An 18,458-nucleotide genomic window follows, 5' to 3' on the forward strand; every position below is an offset into this window, starting at 1 on the left:
AGTGCACCCAACCACACTTAATGCTTGCAGCGCCAGTGTCAGGAAGAGAACTATTGATTCATAGTTCCCAGGGAAGAATCTGACACTTTTTGTATAGATCCTTGAGATACGAGTCAGTGCTGCAGCTTGGCCCTCCCCATCCACTCCCCAGACACCGAGGAGAGGCAGAGGTTATAGAAATCACACAGGCCCTGTTAGTAGGACCCGGATGGCCCAGAGGGTGGCAGGATAATGGCAAGAGGGTTTGGCTGCAAGAACAGGTTAGCCAGAAAATAGAAAGAACTGAAAGGCCTATTATACCAACCATCATCCAATTGAAATAGGGGGCACACAGACAGAGAGATAGATAGAGAGAGAGAGAACAAAATGCACACACACACACACACACACAAATACAAAAAGGACAATACAAAGGACAATTTGTACGAGTTGATGAGTAAATTTATTACCTCTCCTGTGAAATTTCTATTATTTTTAAAACATCTCCTAAGTGCTGTTTATCATAGAGACAAATTTTTCCAACACGTTTTTAACCATAATACTATTTTCTTATGTACTATTTTCTTTCTTGCCATGATGATAGCACACATTATTTTTTCTAATTATTTTGCAATCTATTAGTACACTACATGACAAAAGTTTAGTTGTTTAGCCAAGTTTTTGGAACAACAAATAATAGCTTGACATCTAGTTGATCATTTGGTACCAGAAGTGGCTTAAATGAAAGTCAAAGCCTCTATATTATGTTTATTATATTACACTATTTACATTACACTAATTATATTACGTACTTGCAGAGTTCCCAGAGTTCATCAAGCTTCTTTGGATTCATCTCCAATGCCTCCTCCATCTTACCCCAGACATGCTCAATAATGTTCATGTCTGGTGACTAGGCTGGCCAATCTTGGAGCACTTTGACCTTCTTTGCTTTCAGGAACTTTGACATGATGGCTGAATTAAGAGAAGGAGCGCTATCCTGCTGAAGAATTTGCCCTCACCTGTGGTTTGTAATGTAATGGGCAACACAAATGTCTTGATACCTCAGGCTGTTGATGTTGCCATCCACTCTGCAGATCTCTCACACGCCCCCATACTGAATGTAACCCCAAACCATGCTTTTACCTTTACCAAACTTGACTGATTTCTGTCAGAATCTTGGGTCCATGTGGATTCCAATAGGTTTTCTGCAGTATTTGTGATGATTGGGATGCAGTTTAAAATCTACCTTCGGACACTTTTCCAAATGATTAACTAGAAGTCAAGTTGTTGTTTGTTGCTCTTACAACTGGGATAGACTACAAGACTTTTGTCAGGTATAGTGTATTCAACTTAAAGTGAAATGTAAAGGCTTAATTAGGTCATTTAGGTTAACTAAGCAAGATTAATTAATGTTAATTAAGGAAGTCAATGGACAACAGTGATTTGTTCTGTAGCAAATAAAAGGATAATAACATTGACCTTAAATTGATTAAATAAATAAATAAATAAATAAATAAATAAATAAATAAATAAATAAATAAATAAATAAATTTCCAGCTTAAAGGAAATTTTCTCCCAAAGAAAAAAATTGTATGGCAAATACTGGGAAAATACTTCATTAAACATCATTCATTCATTCACTCACACATTTTCTTATGGCACCCGGAGGAAACCCACATGAACACAGCAAGAACATGCAAACTCCACACAGATATGCCAACTAACCCAGCCGAGGCTTGAACCAGTGACCTTGCTGTGAGGTGAACATGCTACCCACTGCGTCAGTGATGAAAAAACAAAACAAAACAAACAAAACAGCAAAGCCAAATGATTCTATCACTAATTGGATTGCCACAGACTGCAAACCCATCAGTATTGTTCAGGACCATACCAGTTACCATCTAAGGTAACTATTGTTACAAGACTACATGAACTGTAGTACAACACTGAAAAAAGCTAAAAAAAAGTCAGTTTACATAAGATAATAAACACTAGATAATACAGATAATAAAAATAGGAGATTCTGTTGTTCTCTTGTCGTGTATTTTATTATTTTAACACTGCACAGCTGCAGTTAAATCTTATGTTCTAAAATGTTCTATTAATTATGATTAATCAAAGTCCATGATTGTGATTAATGTGGCTATTTTTTTTATTAATTAACAGCACTAATACATAATTATTATTACAGAATATACTTTTCATAGATGTTAAATGATCGCTTTTGAATTATTGACATAGTTCATAGAAAGTGTGCTGCAAACTGCTAGAGCAAACATTGGCTAGTATTTCAATGCTGAGCAGCTCATTTTTTCAATGTAATGATGTGTTTGGTAGCAGGTTGAGTTAAGGACCTATCAGCCTGTGCCATCTTTCATAACTATAGCTCATTAAGGAGCAAACACTTTTTCACAACACTGTACATAGTATTTTGCATGTTGTCACACTTTAAGGTTTCAGATCATCAAACAATTTTAAATATTAGCCAAATATAACAAACATGTCATGCAGATTTAAAATGAAGGCTTTTTTATTAAGGGAAACAAAATACAAAACATAGTCCCCTAAAGCTAATACCGGTCTGTTACAGTACTATGAAGAAATTTAGGCCAGCTCATCTTTACAGAATTGTTATAATTCAGCCACATTGGAGCGTTTTCGACCATGAAAAAACTTTTTAATGTCATACTGTAGCAATGTCACAGCGTCTCCATTGGATTCAGGTCAGGACTTTGACTAGGCCACTCCAAAGTCTTCATTTTGTTTTTCCTCAGAGATTCAGAAGTCGACTTGCTGGTGAGCTTTGAATTATGTCCTGCCACAGAATCCAAGTTTGCATCAGATTGAGGTCACTAACAGACACTAACAGCAGATTTCGTTTATCACAGCAAATTCCGGGTCCTGAAGCAGCAAAACAGCCCCAGATCATCACATTACCACCACCACACTTAAATGTGTTGGCATGATGTTCTTTTTCTAAAATGCAGTGTTACTTTTACACCACACATAATGGAACACAACCTTCCAAAAAAGGTCAACATTTGTTAGTTCAAAAGTCTTGGGAATCATCAAGATTCAAGCCTTTATGTTCTTTTTTGCTCAGCAGTGGTTTTCGTCTTGGAACTATGCCATGCAAACCATTTTTGCCCAGTCTCTTTGTGTTCTGGGTCATGAACAGTCACGTTAACTGAGGCAAGTGAGGCCTGCAGTTCTTTGGATGTTGTTGTGGGGTCTTTTGTGAACTCTTGGATGAGTTGTTGCTATGCTCTTGGGGTGGTTGGGTGGCCACTCCAGTGAAGGTTCTCCACTTTTCCATACCATTTATAGATAATGGCTCTCATTGTGGTTATTTGCACTTATAAAGCTACAGAAGTTGCTTTATAACATTTTCCAGAGAGTGTTTTTAAATCTCTTTGGATTTGAACACAATGTCTAGATCTTTTGGTCTACTTCATTTTGTCAGGCAATAAATAACTATTTAAGTTATTTATTGATTATAAACAGGTGTGGCAGTAATCAGGCCTGGCTGTGCCTAGAGAAATTTAACTCAGCTGAGATCAACTAGGGCGAACACATTTCCAAGCAGGGCTTTCCCACTTTCTCAAAGAGTGGATATTTTTGCAGTTATCCGCCTTATTTTCATTTGTTTAGGTTTAAATGCTGCATTTTAGTGACATAAAAAAAAAATACTGGATTAGCTTGTCAGATGGTCATCATAACCACAGTTTTTAAGCACCAAAAACATATCATAAAGGTTTAGAATAAAGCAATATGAAAACAATACTTATTTTGAAATACAAAATTATTACATCATATATCATTAGAAAAAAGTGTAATCTGTTAAAGTTTTAAATTAAAAACTAGCCCATTGACATTTATTTGGCAAATAACAAACTGGCCAGCACATTCAGCTTTCCATAATTTGTCAGAATTTGAGGTGCCAAATTTGGTACTTCAGAACAGGAAGTCAGACTGAAGCAACAGCCAACACAGGATTCTATTTGGTCTTAAAGCCTTGTTTGAAGGGTTATTTTCATAGGTATTTTTAAAAATTTGTTATGGCCCTCAAAAAAGGACAAATGAACTCTGTAAGGGACAAATTCTGGACTTTTGTCAGGGAGGAGTGGGTCTTTCGACACACCCAAACCCACCCTGGCTATGGTCTTGCTTAATAATAAAAAAAATGGCATGGTTTGTTTACTTTCCTTGTGTATTCTTTGACTATAATTTGAATTTGTTTGATCTGAAACATTAAAGAAACCAGTAAGGGACAAGCACCTTTTCGCATACCGTAATTTTTTCTGCATTTTGCTGTACGTTAATATCATACATCAGCAGTCTGAGCAGCACCTTTTTAATTCAAAACTTTAATCCTGAAAAATGTTCTTCACCTCATGCATTTGGTCAGAGGATAGAAGACAGCCAATGTTATCAAACTGTCTATCACATTCCAACTCAAGCATCTTCAGGAAGCATGTTTAAATGTATATGGGATATGAACATTATGGCTGGAGATGGTGTCCACTTTTGTGTCTATTCCTTATGAACATCAATCATTTTACCTCAAAAGTTTTTGAATGCTTGTAATGATTTACTGTGACTGTAGTTGATATAGTTGATTTTAAACTGCCAACTAATTAAGTTTATCTGCTGGTTTATTAACTTTATTAACGTAAGATGTATGCATTAAAGAAAATTATTTAAGCCGAATAAGCATTAAAACATGAATATATTCAAATCAAAGACTCTGCAAATGTTCCTGATCAAGTCTATAACAGTCTGTATACAAGAGGACACATTTCAAACATTACAACTTTTTAAATTAGTTAAATATGTGCAATTAACTACAATTTTGATAATTCCACAACATTTCCAAGACATTTTTGTCCAATATTTAGCATACAGTATATTTTAGTGTTTATGTGTGTTGTGCAATTCACTTCTATATATTGATTGGAAAGTTCATTTCTCATTGACATTAAAGAGTACACTGATGTCAATAAGGTACCCAGTGCATTCAAAAAAAGTGGGTGTGATTTTGAAGTAGGATACAATTCTGTATTAACATCGGTGCTGTCTTGATCCTGGAACACCTTTTCTGTTTGAACATAAAAAGTGTAACTAATCTCTGAATCTAACCCTAACACTAAATCCTTACCCAAGTCTGACAGGACTAATAATTGAGTAGCAATGATGTAGAAGCACATCACTCTAACTGTTAGCCTAAATTTAACATAAACTATAAACATATCCTCTAAATCTGATTAGCTGATTGGAATGTTGTTCCAGGATCAAGATAGCTGTTGAACATCTTCAGTAAGTCGGCGCAAATAGCCTAGTGGTTAAGTGCACTGTGCAGAATGGTGCTCATGGCAACCTGGGTTTGATTCCCAGCTCGAGGTTCTACTCCAATCCTTCCCCTCTCTCTGCTCCAAATGCTTTCCTGTATGCATTTGACCATCTCAATAAAAGGTGAAAAACGCTTAAAAATAATGATAAAAAGCTATGTAAAAAAATATATATCTGTAAATTAGCAGTTTTCCGTATTTTGTGATTCATGTTTTTATTTTTCCTTGTTTATTTATGCTTTTGAATTGCATTATGGGACCTTGATTTTTCTTCTGAGAACTTTAAACAATAAAATTTACTTTTGTCAACATTTTTAGTGGTTTAAAGTCTGTGTTGTCTGTGACAGCTGTGTTGGTATATTGTCTGTAGTGTCTGTGTTAGTGTTTTATATTATGGTCCAAAAACCTTGTAATAAGCTGCCAGTACGTTTTCTTTGACCGATTTATTTCTCTATATATTATTTATTTATACTTATACATTATATTATTTCAAAGTACTAACATGTCAATAAAAGTCCTTTTCTTAAACTGTAGAGTTGAATTTTCAACATCAAAAGCTGACAGAGCAGAGATCAAGGTCCTATAATACAATTCACAACCATAAATAAATGGAAAACACAAAATACAGACAATAATTAATTATCATATATATTTTCACAGTGTACTTGGTGAAATCAGACCAACTGTAAACAGTGACATTCCTTGATGATCATTTGATGCGCGTCCTGGTCAAGCATTAACATTTGAAGAGTTCAAAGCAATTGTCTCAAACTCAATTCCTGGAGGGCCACAGCTCCACAACTCCAACCACCTCCAATTAACACCTGCTTAATAGTCTCCACGATGGACGTCCAGTGTTCACCAGCCTCCAGCGCCTAGACTGTAACACTGCACAGGAAGTTTGGAGGAAAAATTGGTCAGAGCCTGGTTTCTCTCAAGGTCTTTTCCTTCACATTGGTCAATTGGTGAAGTTTTGCTCCTCGCCACTGTCATCACTGGCTAGCTTGACTTGTGGACTTGTGGAGCTGCGCATCAATGGATTTTGCTCTTCAGTGTTTGGACTTTCAGCAGTTAAAATTAAACCACACTGAACTCTTCAGGATGATAAACTAAGCCAAACTTCAACTCTGAAACCTGGACTGACACAGTTTCAATTTACTAGAACTTCTATGTTAAGCTGCTTTGACACAATCTACATTGTAATGCCGCAGTCATGCTAGAGTTTGAGCTTATCAATGATTAGACATTAAAGAAAGTGAGCTATTGGTCCATGTTTTAACTTTCTGTCCAGAGAGGTCATGTTTTGATCCTCGATTGGTCTCACGCAATCATATGATGTGATTTCACAGGTCAGAGTTCACCAAGCTTGAACTTTCCAACGCACCAGTTTGACACATTCGTGTGCTTATGAATGGAATTCTGTGGGGAGAGAAGTGGAGTGTGACCGCAGCTTAACAGCACTATAGAAATAAACAAATTGAATTGAATAGTCTCTAGTCTTGAGCACCTTGATTAGTTGGATCAGCTATGAATGATTAGGGTTGAAGCAAAACTGTGCAGAGCTGTGCACTCAAGGAATCGAGTTTGAGACCTATGGTTTGGAGTAAGAACACTGTTAAAATGTAGCATTTATCTTTAACTATTTTGTCCTTCCTGAATTCTTTAACAAGATTCCAAATTTTCAAGAAGCCGTCACATTTCATAAAATCCACACATGGCATTTAAAAAAAAAACAGTAAATCACATTCCGAAACAATCAGTCATGTCAGTGGATATTTGGCGATTTGGACAGACATAGAGCACTGGTTTGAAATCACTAATCAGCAACCAAGCGGAGATGCCTCCCACTGCTACTGCACCTCTGATGACTCGCATACAGTCTAGTTCTCTGACAGAACACGTCTAGCGACATGACAAGAAAAACTCATGCAGGGCTGCTGTGCGTCCAAAGTGTCAATCTTCCCCACTCACAAGCTGAATATAGCCATATATCCTTCCAGCAGCGGAATAAACCAAAACCAGTATTTTTAAAGGGCACGTGTTTTAGCTGCTTGTTAAGAAGACACCCGGCAGGATCCCACTGAGGATAGCTAGGGGCTGCGCTTCCACAGGGCATGGTTTGTCATCAGATGCTGTTTCCTGTGCTTCACTTCATACACAGATAGTGCAGAAGAGCCTGCAGTGGTGCTCTTCTGTTTACTTCCAAGCCCCTTGAGGGAAATTGGTGTCCAATCTCATTCAGGTGGGCTGAAGTTGGGTTTTATGTAACGCTATTTTTCTTTTCATTCTTTTTTTTAACAAAGTGCACATTGACCTTTTGGTGCGCGGCTACCCTGGGAGAGGAAAGAATGCAAGCCTTTCCGGCGGAGACAATAGAGAGACCTACCACTGGAAAGAGCTGAATCCGCCGGTGAAAAGCTCTGCACGTCTCTGCGAGTGTGAATGCAGTTCATGTGAAGCATAGCTCGAAGACACTGCATTCGCATTCAACCTTCGCATTTCTCCGTAACTTGTACCACAGCGATTATGCGCCCCTAAAAAGCGCCGATAGACACAAACGCATCACTGCCATCAATCATTTTTATAAAAAGAGCATTTATTTCAAAGTTTTTTGCTTCTTAGATTGAAGCACATAATAAAGCAACAGTACAATGTTCATAAAATATAAGTGTGATGCCGTAATATTTTCCTTACATGTTGAAATACTGATATTTGTATGTATACTAAAATAAGAACTTTTAAAATTGTACAAATAGTTACCATAAAATCGACATAGAAATTAGCCATTTCTCACTGCGACAGGACAGACTGCTATTTCTCTCCGAGGAGAATAACATAAGCCATTAAAGAGAATGAGAAATGAAGAGAACTGAAGGAAAACATAATAATAATAATAATAATAATAATCATAATGATATCATTATAATGGAAAAAAAGAGAGCGAGAGGAAGATTTACATAAACTGATTGGTGTAAGATTGATCCTCAAGAGACATATTTTGCACATTGTACTGTACATACGTTATAAGGACTTTAGCTTGCTTTAGGATATAGCTTTCAAGTTACAAAAAAAATGCACTGCGTTGCAAGAGTGTCCATTAGTTAAGGCGTTTTTTGAGCTCACAGGTCTTTCTTTGTGATTGTTCGAGATGGAATTGGGCAGAAGGTTTGTGATTTTTTTTTTTTTCTTTTTCATTTTTTTCTAGATGACAGAAACACTAGAAGAGTCTATTTTTGCTCGATCCATCGGCTTCCAGATATATATTTATATATATATATAAAAAACAAACAGAAAAGTAAAAAAAAACAGAATTAAATCAAGAGGACCTGTTTGGACATTATCTCCAAAGACAATATGGAGGCGCTACAGAAGTTACACAAGTCTCAATTTGCTGACGATCGCTCCAGATTACTTAATAAGGCAACTGTTTTTGTTTTTTTATTATTATTTCTTCATGAGCTCGTTCACAGTATCAACAAATCCATGTCTCTCTGTGATCCACATCCACAACCTCAAATCTGCAGGAACCTACAAACATCAAAAGTGAAACGTAATGTTCTTCAGTTCTTAAACAACAACATGGTCACGTATTTCTTCATTTCATACACACCACAGAGACACGTCCACCAGAGAGGTGTCTATTTGTCCCTTTCATCTTTCTTTTTATTTATTTATTTATTTTTTTTTTGTAAAATTTTTATTTCTACCCCTCTTGCTCCCCATAGCACATTGTGATCGCACCTATTGACTCTCCCAGCCATCTAGTATACCACGCGTATACTTACAAACAACCTAAAGTTTACTATAAAGTGATAAATTCATGGAATACTTATAGTAAACTTCACAAAACACACAGTTAGTGGGAGGGAGATGAAAAAAAAAGGACTTATTTGAGCGAACGTTAAGAGTTGTCATCGACGGAGTCTTTGGTGCCGTAAAGATCGGCTAGTTTCTTGAAGCGTGGCCCCCAACTTTGGAGGTAATCATAGTCCAGGTCTGAATCTGTGGTCACTGACTCCAAGGAGCTGAGAGAGCCGGCGATGGAGCCTCTACCTTCATAACCATAGATCTGAATGGAGTCATAAGGGGGCGCTGTGGGGTCATTGTCCGCATCGGAAATGCGCGTTTTGATGAAATCATCCACATCCACGCTGTTGCCGATGGGCCTCAGGCCGGGCCGCATTGCGTACTGCAGCTCGGGCTTCATGTCCTTACGAGGCAGAAAGCCATTGGCACCGTCTGGATTCTGTAAGGTGGCGATGTCAAATGCCTCTGTGTCCTCCTCTCCGCCTCCTTCGTCATCATAGGTGATGATGTTCTCCCGAATGTCTTCCTCCTCAAATACAATCAAAGGCTCCTTCTTCTGCCGCCGCAGGGCCACGAACAGAACCACGATGGCTGTAGAAATGCAAACACATGTCAAGCCAAGGGTAATAGCATCTCTGAGTCTCGCTAAAATTGCTACCATGATTCTGTATAACAGTAAAGACGTCAGAAAGTGTTTTCTTAAATGTTCTCGCTGGAAACATTTGACTAGGAAGATAAAATGTTCATGTTAAATGCAATGCTTTAAAGCTACTGCTTGAGACAGCTAATATATTTTGGGATATGATGAAGGGTAACATTACAGCTCTTCAATATAACTTGACATGCTATAAAGTTAAATCTTGCACATATAACATTTTGTAAGATGTAGATTTGAGTGCTACTTAAGAGTCACTGTCTCTCTCATGGTATATCAAGCAGATAGATAGATAGATAGATAGATAGATAGATAGATAGATAGATAGATAGATAGATAGATAGATAGATAGATAGATAGATAGATAGATAGATAGATAGATAGATAGATAGATAGATAGATAGATAGATAGATAGATAGATAGATAGATAGATAGATAGATAGATAGATAGATAGATAGATAGATAGATAGATGCTTTTAAAATATTATATTTGTGCATATTCATTAGTTTAGTCAGTACTGAAGCCAAATCTGGAGCTTGTTTAACAAAATAACTTACAATAATGGTACAAAAATTTGTAATAATAATTATATTATATATATATCACATATTGTCACCTGGGAATTATAAGGTTCTATCTGCTTTCTGAAGACTGTGTTCTGATTTTGAGATATTGAGCTTCAAAGTTGAGCATTCCATAGCAAACCGTATGTGTAACATTTGTATTTAAATAAAAAGTCTGAAAATGTAAACAACTTCTAAAAAAAACATCCCATAATGTAAATAAGTTGTCAATTAGTCAATTAATAAGAATGTCAAGCACTCATTTTAGACAAAATTTTTGACTAAAAAGAACCTTATATTTCTAAGGTGACTATATATATATATATATATATATATATATATATATATATATATATATATATATATATATATATATATATATATATATATATATATATATATATATATATATATATATATATATATCCATAGAATATGACATTATTTTAATTGGTCTTTCCTTTGTAGCTATACACATGCAGTCAACCTTAATTTCCTATATACAGTGCTCAATATATTAAAGTACACCCCTCAGAAATCTCTCATTTGAATTAAAATGCACCTATGATGAAAATCAACTTTTGTAAGCTGTTTGGACAGAATTATGTATAGATATAGTGTGTCCACAGTCATATTGGAGTGACAGAAACACAATAAGTCTCTTTTTTTTATTTCCTGACGTTAAAATAGGACCCAAATCCAAGTAATTTTGAGAAAACGCAACATGATGTTGGAGTGCGGTTCTCCCCGCCCACCGAATTGATTGACAGGTGTCATGTGTCCATGATAACATGTATACACATGTCCAAAGAACATTGTTTGATGTCAGTTTGTGTTCAAATTATCTCTAAATCAACTCGAGAATAAACAGCAACAAATAAAGTCATGTCGTTTCATGTACTGTAACTAAGGAAGCATCTAAACCCCTCAGCAGACCCAAGATGTGACTAATATAACATTTTGATTAAGGAAAGTCACAACAATTTGTTTGCAAAGAAACTGGGGTTAAAACAAAATCAAAACTCTGTAATAATTATTTTTAGAATTAAATTTTTTTAAAACAGCATGTTTGTAATAAAGAAAATAAAATCGATATCTAATTCTTAACCGCTATAAGCACCATGGCCACATGGTGTCAGTAAACTCGCATATGTGTGTACGTGTGCATGTGTGTGTGTGTGTGTACAGCGAACGATATTTGTGTGTGACTTATCGTTTCTGAAAGGCTTGAATGGACTCCACTACATTTACATCAAATAAACTTACTTGGTATTTTTGACTAATGACCTTATTTCAGCTTCATCTGTGTCTGTCTCTATCACTAACTGCTGTTTATCTGACGTAACGCAGGAGAAGCAGACATGCACGTCGGAGCGGTGGGTGAAAAAAAAAAAAAGCAGCTCATTTGCATTTAAAGCCAGAGGCTACACAAACAGTCTCAGACATTAAAATCGGCAGATTATACATTATATAATAAATAATCTGATGGGTATTTTGAGCTGAAACTTTACAGACACATTCTGGAGACACTAAAGTCTTATCTTTCGTCTTGTGAAAGAGGTAAAATAGGTGCCATTTAATATTTTGTATAGGAAGCTTTGCAATATTATATTTGTGCATATACATTAGATTAGTCAGTACTGAAGCCAAATCTGGAGCGAATTAATAAATAACTTATAATAATGGACCAAAATTAGTACACCAAAATTTATATTTCCAATATGTCACATGAATTTAAATGTATTGGTAACACTTTATTTCGATGGTCTATTTGAGTATTAGTAAACTGTCTGCTTAATATCTGTTGATACTGTTGATTAGTTGGTATGCAGCTGCAATGTAACTTATATTCAACAAACGGACCATTAAAATAAAGTGTGACCAATGTATTATCTTTCTATTTCTAAAAATGTTTGGTGAATAAAATACTGTTTTGATAAATATGTCTGTTTAATAAATCTGTTTTGTTCAAATGCACCAAATATATCAAATATTCACTGAGAAATGGGGTGTATTCATTTATGCTGAGCACTGTACATGTATTAATACAATCTATTTAATAAATCATTTTACAAACCACATCGATTTATTTGATTCAGTTTTCTCATTTACTCATTTCTTTTTTATTTTAATTATTTATAGATAAATACTTTTTTTATGAATTATATAAAGTGTATCAGTCCTATTTTAATAAACTGATTTAAATTACAGTATTATTAGAAAAAATTTAAAATTAAGTAAAATTAAAGGTTAAAGTTAAACTGTGTAATGAATAAACATTAAGGTTTTAGGTGTGATTTTGCAGTTTTCCAACATGTAACTGCATGAATATACATTATGATAATACATTTAGCACTTTGGAATTACCCTGAATCATTTGTCCTACACAATTTCAAATATTACTTTAGTTAACAGTCCTGTTTACAACATACTGTACTTTGGCTCACAATACTTTCGGGAAATTAAGCCACAAGTCCTTTTTAGAAACAAGCCAAACAAATAAATGTTTTAGTAGTGCACTAACATCACCACTCTGTAAAAGTATCTGCTTAATAAATACTTTAAGCTTCTGTAGTTGTACAAGTGTAAAAGAACTTCCCTATGCTCTGGAGTGAAATGCAAATATTGACATGCTTTGAGTCTCTATAGGATGTTTAAACCAACCGAGCTAGACCCCTATTATTTACACATGGTTGCTTGTATATTCTTATACAAATATAATTAGACTCACCCAGTAGAATAACAATGCAAGCCAAGATGGCAATCAGAGCTCCGGTGCTGAGCCCGGCCGTCAGGATGAAAGGCTCCACGTTGCAGGAGAGGATGGTGTCTTTACTGTCGCAGCTACACACGCGGATTATGAGGGTATTGGTGCTGCTCATTGGGGGTATGCCATTGTCATTAATCTCAATGGGAAGGTGGTAGATGTCCTGGGTCATTCTGCTGAAGCCCTTCCGGATCACAAAGATGCTAGCGGTGCTGTCTGTGAAAGCAACAGAAGAACATTCAGTATGTTTATAATATTCCAATATTCAGACAGTTCTCTGATTAAAACCAAATGTGTGCACAGAGATTTCTGAGGACCCTAATGATCCTAAAGTCATACTCTACATAAATTGAGTAAATTTGAAATAAGACGTGGTATATTCCTACAGATATGGCCACTGAGAATGCTGCAATTTGTTACGCGCAGTAACACGCTGTGCTGCAGTAGCAAAGGGCGACTTTTCATTATACTTTACGCAAAATATACATCTGGTGGTGCAAGGAACAACCACTTTTCCATTGTCGGGCCAGTGCGAGCATCTTCCTTGATGTTTTAATAACGCATAATAATCTTCACACCACACTACAGACACAGCAGCCAGTAACTTTCAGTTGTCGAGAGTTTTTGTCACATTTAAAAGGTGTGTTTGTGCATGAAATGTGCACGTTAAGAAAAACGAAAGAAGGAAAAAGCACAAGAAAGAATGTCGCTTTGAAACAGAAACTTATTTTATCAACATGCTTTAATTTTAGACAGTTATTTAAGATTTTTACTTACAAAAAAATTAGGGTTAGCCTACTAGATAAATTTTATGTCAGATCGGGATCTGAGCGGTATTGGTTTACCAGCGAGCATGAGTGGCAGCGCGCTTGATTTAGGCAGTTAGCGACTGAGAGGTGCGCACGAGCGATGCTTAGCGGAGCGTCACACCGCTAAGCTCCACTCACATGCTCTGGCTGCTACAGTATATCAGTTCAGTATGTTCACTATGTTATATACCTGCCCCCTGCTGGTCATGTCTTTCTTGTGTTAGACCATTTTGTGCTGCTCCGCGCAGTACTGCAGCACTGTGTGTGGTCACGGTTATTCACTCACACATTCTCAATAGCCACATCTATATGTTAATAGCATTGTCAAAGTGCAGCCTTTTGCCACATTTTGCATCAGGATATCAGGATATATAAAAGGTATTGCTCAACATTTTGAAGTGGAATAAAAGAGCTTGGCGCTTTCATAAAATTCCAACATTGTATATATGAGAACAAATAGATGTTGATACATGAAATTCTGGAGGCAACAGGCGATGACATAGCAAGGGGACATAATGGCATTTGACTTTGTTTTGTGGAAATCCATGTTCTAGATCAGAGATGCCTAAAGTAGGGCCCGCGGGCCAAAGTTGGCCCACAGTAACCTTTGATTTGGCCCACCATCCCATCTGAAAAGAGAGGGAGAATGTTGGTGGTTGGGGCGAATGCCTTTTACAGAAATAATTTTTTTTGCAGGTTAAGCTCGACTAGTGTACAGTATTCAGCATTGAACTCCATTGTGTTATAAATTAAATTGTTAATATTTTTACAGTAATAAGTTCATTATAAAATATTAACTGATAGTGCATTAGATATTAAATATGATTTAAAGCAACATTTTTTTTATATATATATATATATATATATATATATATATATATATATATTTCCGAATAAAGGAGGAAATTCCCCTTGGCAAATATTTTGTAATACAGTTTGGTATGCATCCGGCCCACAGCCCTAAATCAAGTTTGGTTTTTGGCCCTTTATAGGAAAAAGTTTGGCCACCCCTGTTCTAGATTCATTTTAAGTGAAGCTCTAGCGCATGTCCAGAATGAGTTATGGAACTGAGTCACATGCACAGACAACTTGTTGTTGAATGCATCCATCAGGGTATAAGCACATCTATGTTGATCCTGTAACAACATTCCAATCAGCCAATCAGATTTAAGGGATACGTTTACAGCTTATGTTAAGTTTAGGCTTACAGTTGTGGTTATGTGCTTCTACATTATTGTTATCCAACTATTAATCTCCTCTGATTTTAGGAATAAATAAAAGTTAGGTGTAGGGGTAGGGATTAGGTATGGATTATATTTAAAAACAGGGATGATGTTTCAGGATCAACACAGATGTTAATCCAGGATCACATCCTTGGCAAAATTACTACCACCCATAAATATACCTGTATACACGTACACACATAAGAAAATATTCTTAACATTATAACATGCAAAATATGAAGATGTAAGAAATATTCCAAAATCAACTGATGTAAATGTCAATATAACCTTGTCTTTTACAGAATAATGTGAATGATCAGATTACTGATGTCCATGTAAACAAACCCACTGATAGAATGTTCTGTTCAGATGATAAGCAGGTAACAAGGTTCCAGTAAAATTGCGACAGAGTTGCAAATATGCTGAACAGAATTACAAAACTTTCTCCTCCCTCGAGTTTAGGTGTCAGGAGAACTACCCACAGCCACCGGTGAGAGTCAATGAGGTGTGAATCCTCCAATATTAAATTCATGTTTAATATTGTGAACATTTATCAGCTTTTGGAAGTGTAATCAAAGTTAGAGCGGAGGGAGCAGTATTGGTTTTATTTGCAACTGGGAGGGATGGATCAGTGCCAGCGCATTTCCCTGACTCAGTGCAAGGTCACGCTGAAGGCGTAGATGGAGTGAGTTCATTTAGGGGGCCTGGGGTTTAGTCATTTTCACTCCCTCTGGCACCACTTTCTTCAACCTTCAGTGGCTCTGTCAGGGAAGGCCGCTAATGATATGGCTACAACGCTCATATAGCATGACGCTGCGGACAGGCTCGATCAATCTAATGTTATCCATTATAATTCTATATCATATGCTGTCAGTGTGATTACCGCGAGCCGTGTGAAGTATCAATTTGCTGCATTTGAACCTGCAAGAGCTCCTCTGGGTCCTTGTTTACAATATTTAGATTTTGGGCCACATTTATTGGTAATGCTGTGCACAGAAAAATCGCATGAAAGAATCCCTCGTGCCAGGAATGGAGAATAATTGTGTGAGAGAAATTGGTCACAAATAAACAATGTGTGACTAAAATGTAAGCCTTTTGACCCATTATTACAGCCTTATTAAATTTTTTATATATGTAGCCTTGGTTAGCATAAGCCTTTTTATTTTAAGAAACATTAATAACACAAAAATCAACTACTTGATGATTGAGTCCCAGTCCAAAGATGGCAAAAGTACACACATCCTTCACTCAAGTAGAAGTACAGATACTCATGTTAAATATGACTCTGGTAAAAGTACTGATTACACTTTTATACTCAAATAAAAGTAAAGAAGTACGACCTCAAAAGTGTACTTGAGTAAAAAGTTCCCATTACTACTACATGTTTTAGTTAGGTAGGTAAATATCCAGTTTCCCCTCCATGTATCATCATTCTGATGCAAACTCACAGCATTCAGAGCGTTCACCATGTAGTTTTGCGGATGTTAGATCAAGAATAACAGCTGCCATTCTTGTTTATACACTCTAAAAATAATTCTGTAGGCCTGTATTTCTTTATAAATAATGTCTTACATTACAATTTTTTAAATTTTCTTTTTGAATTTTTTATTGAATATATAGAAAATATATTTTATTTTGCTAAAATAAATACTTATCATATTTGAATGCAAACTACTTATTTTTTGCTTTAGCAGCTGTCATACATAACTGTGCTTTTTCCAGGGTATTATGGAAGTTTTATTTAATATATTAAAATTATTTCTGTTAAATACATTTATTAATTCATTCATTCATTCATTTTCTTTTCAGCTTAGTCCCTTTATTAATCTGGGGTCGCCACAGCGGAATAAACCGCCAATTTATCCAGCATATGTTTTTACGCAGCGGATGCCCTTCCAGCTGCAACCCATTACTGGGAAACACCCATACACTCTAATTCACACACATACACTACGGACAAATTTTACTTTACCCAATTAATCTGTACTGCATGTCTTTAGACTTGAGGGGGAAACCGGAGCACCCGGAGGAAACCCACGTGAACATGGGGAGAACATACAAACGCCACACAGAAGTGCCAACTGACCCAGCCGAGGCTCGAACCAGCGACCTTCTTGCTGTGAGGCAACAGCACTACCTACTGCGCCACTGCGTTGCCTCTACATACATTTATTCTAATGCTTATTTACATACACAGGCATGACTACAACCTACAAAACATGATATTTTATTCATGTTATAAATTCAGGATCTTTTGCATTATATTTTTATTTATAGATTGCCTAGTATAGCTACTTTTGTTGTTGTAAAACATTTGTTAAAAAAATTAATGAAAATTAACATGCCTATATGTATGTAAAATCATATAGTTAATTAAAAAAATCAATAATTAAAAAAAACTGTTAAACAGCATACATTCTGTATTAGGAAATATAAACTCATCTGAAAAAAAGGAAATAAATCACAATGCATAACGTTTTTATTAAGTATTTGATTTTTGATTGTTTTAGTACTAAATGTACAAATCTTTACAAAATACCAACACTTTTTTGCAGTATTAGATTTAAAGACTAGAGAAAACCTGTGCAGGACTAAAGACCTTAAGCATTTGTATTGCATATTTTTGAACGGGAATGTGTCTCTCTTGTTTACCTGTGATCTGAACGAACAAAACGTGTCTTATTACCGTGTAAACAGTGCAGCATCGGTCATTTTAAATTCGCCGACTCCCTCTGTCTCATCTGCGTAGTCATCCTCCTAGCCTTTATTGTAATCTTCATAAAGCAGCCTACATAATGTGCGTGATAGCCTTGTTTGAAAAAGCTTTGCACTGCAGCAGACATGTGCGCAATGACGAAAATAGTCTGACTGCATCAAAAAGGCACTCAATTAGCGCAATGACAAGAAATAATATAGATTGTGCCACCAAACACATGAAAACGAAAGTAACGAGCCTGATTTAAAAATGTAGGAAAGTACAGATATTTGTGTAAAAATGTAAGAAGTAAAAAGTTGTCAAGAAATCAATTGTGGTGTAAAGTACTGATACCAGAAAAATCTACTTAAGTACAGTAACAAAGTATTTGCGCTTCGGTACATTCCATCTCTGAGTCCCACATAAAAATGCAACTGGCATTCTCAAAATCTTGCAGCCTCTACAAGGCACACATTCATAACCAGATCTGATGCATTTTCCTCTTTTTTATTACAGCACAGATGATATTCCATACTCATAATATTTAGAGTTCATGCACACATATATAATCGGCAGGCCTTCATTATGTCCGTCTGATAAGAGGAGCAG

The 18,458-nt window shown here is 35.9% G+C and overlaps 1 protein-coding gene across 2 annotated transcripts in view; it reads right to left on the reverse strand.

The window, feature by feature from the left end:
- Positions 1-7,902: 7,902 nt before the first annotated feature.
- Positions 7,903-18,458, reverse strand: part of cdh11 (cadherin 11, type 2, OB-cadherin (osteoblast)) — an 81,811-nt gene continuing 71,255 nt past the window's right edge. For both annotated transcript variants that reach the window (XM_056461976.1, XM_056461975.1), the window contains exons 11-12: positions 13,087-13,338; positions 7,903-9,725 (exon numbers count right to left, since the gene is read on the reverse strand). In XM_056461976.1, the coding sequence (XP_056317951.1) occupies positions 9,229-9,725; positions 13,087-13,338 (749 nt within the window). In that variant the 3' untranslated portion in view covers positions 7,903-9,228. The remainder of the gene's footprint in view (positions 9,726-13,086; positions 13,339-18,458) is intronic.

The sequence above is a fragment of the Danio aesculapii genome, chromosome 7, assembly GCF_903798145.1.
Source record: "Danio aesculapii chromosome 7, fDanAes4.1, whole genome shotgun sequence".
Classification (NCBI taxonomy): domain Eukaryota; kingdom Metazoa; phylum Chordata; class Actinopteri; order Cypriniformes; family Danionidae; genus Danio; species Danio aesculapii.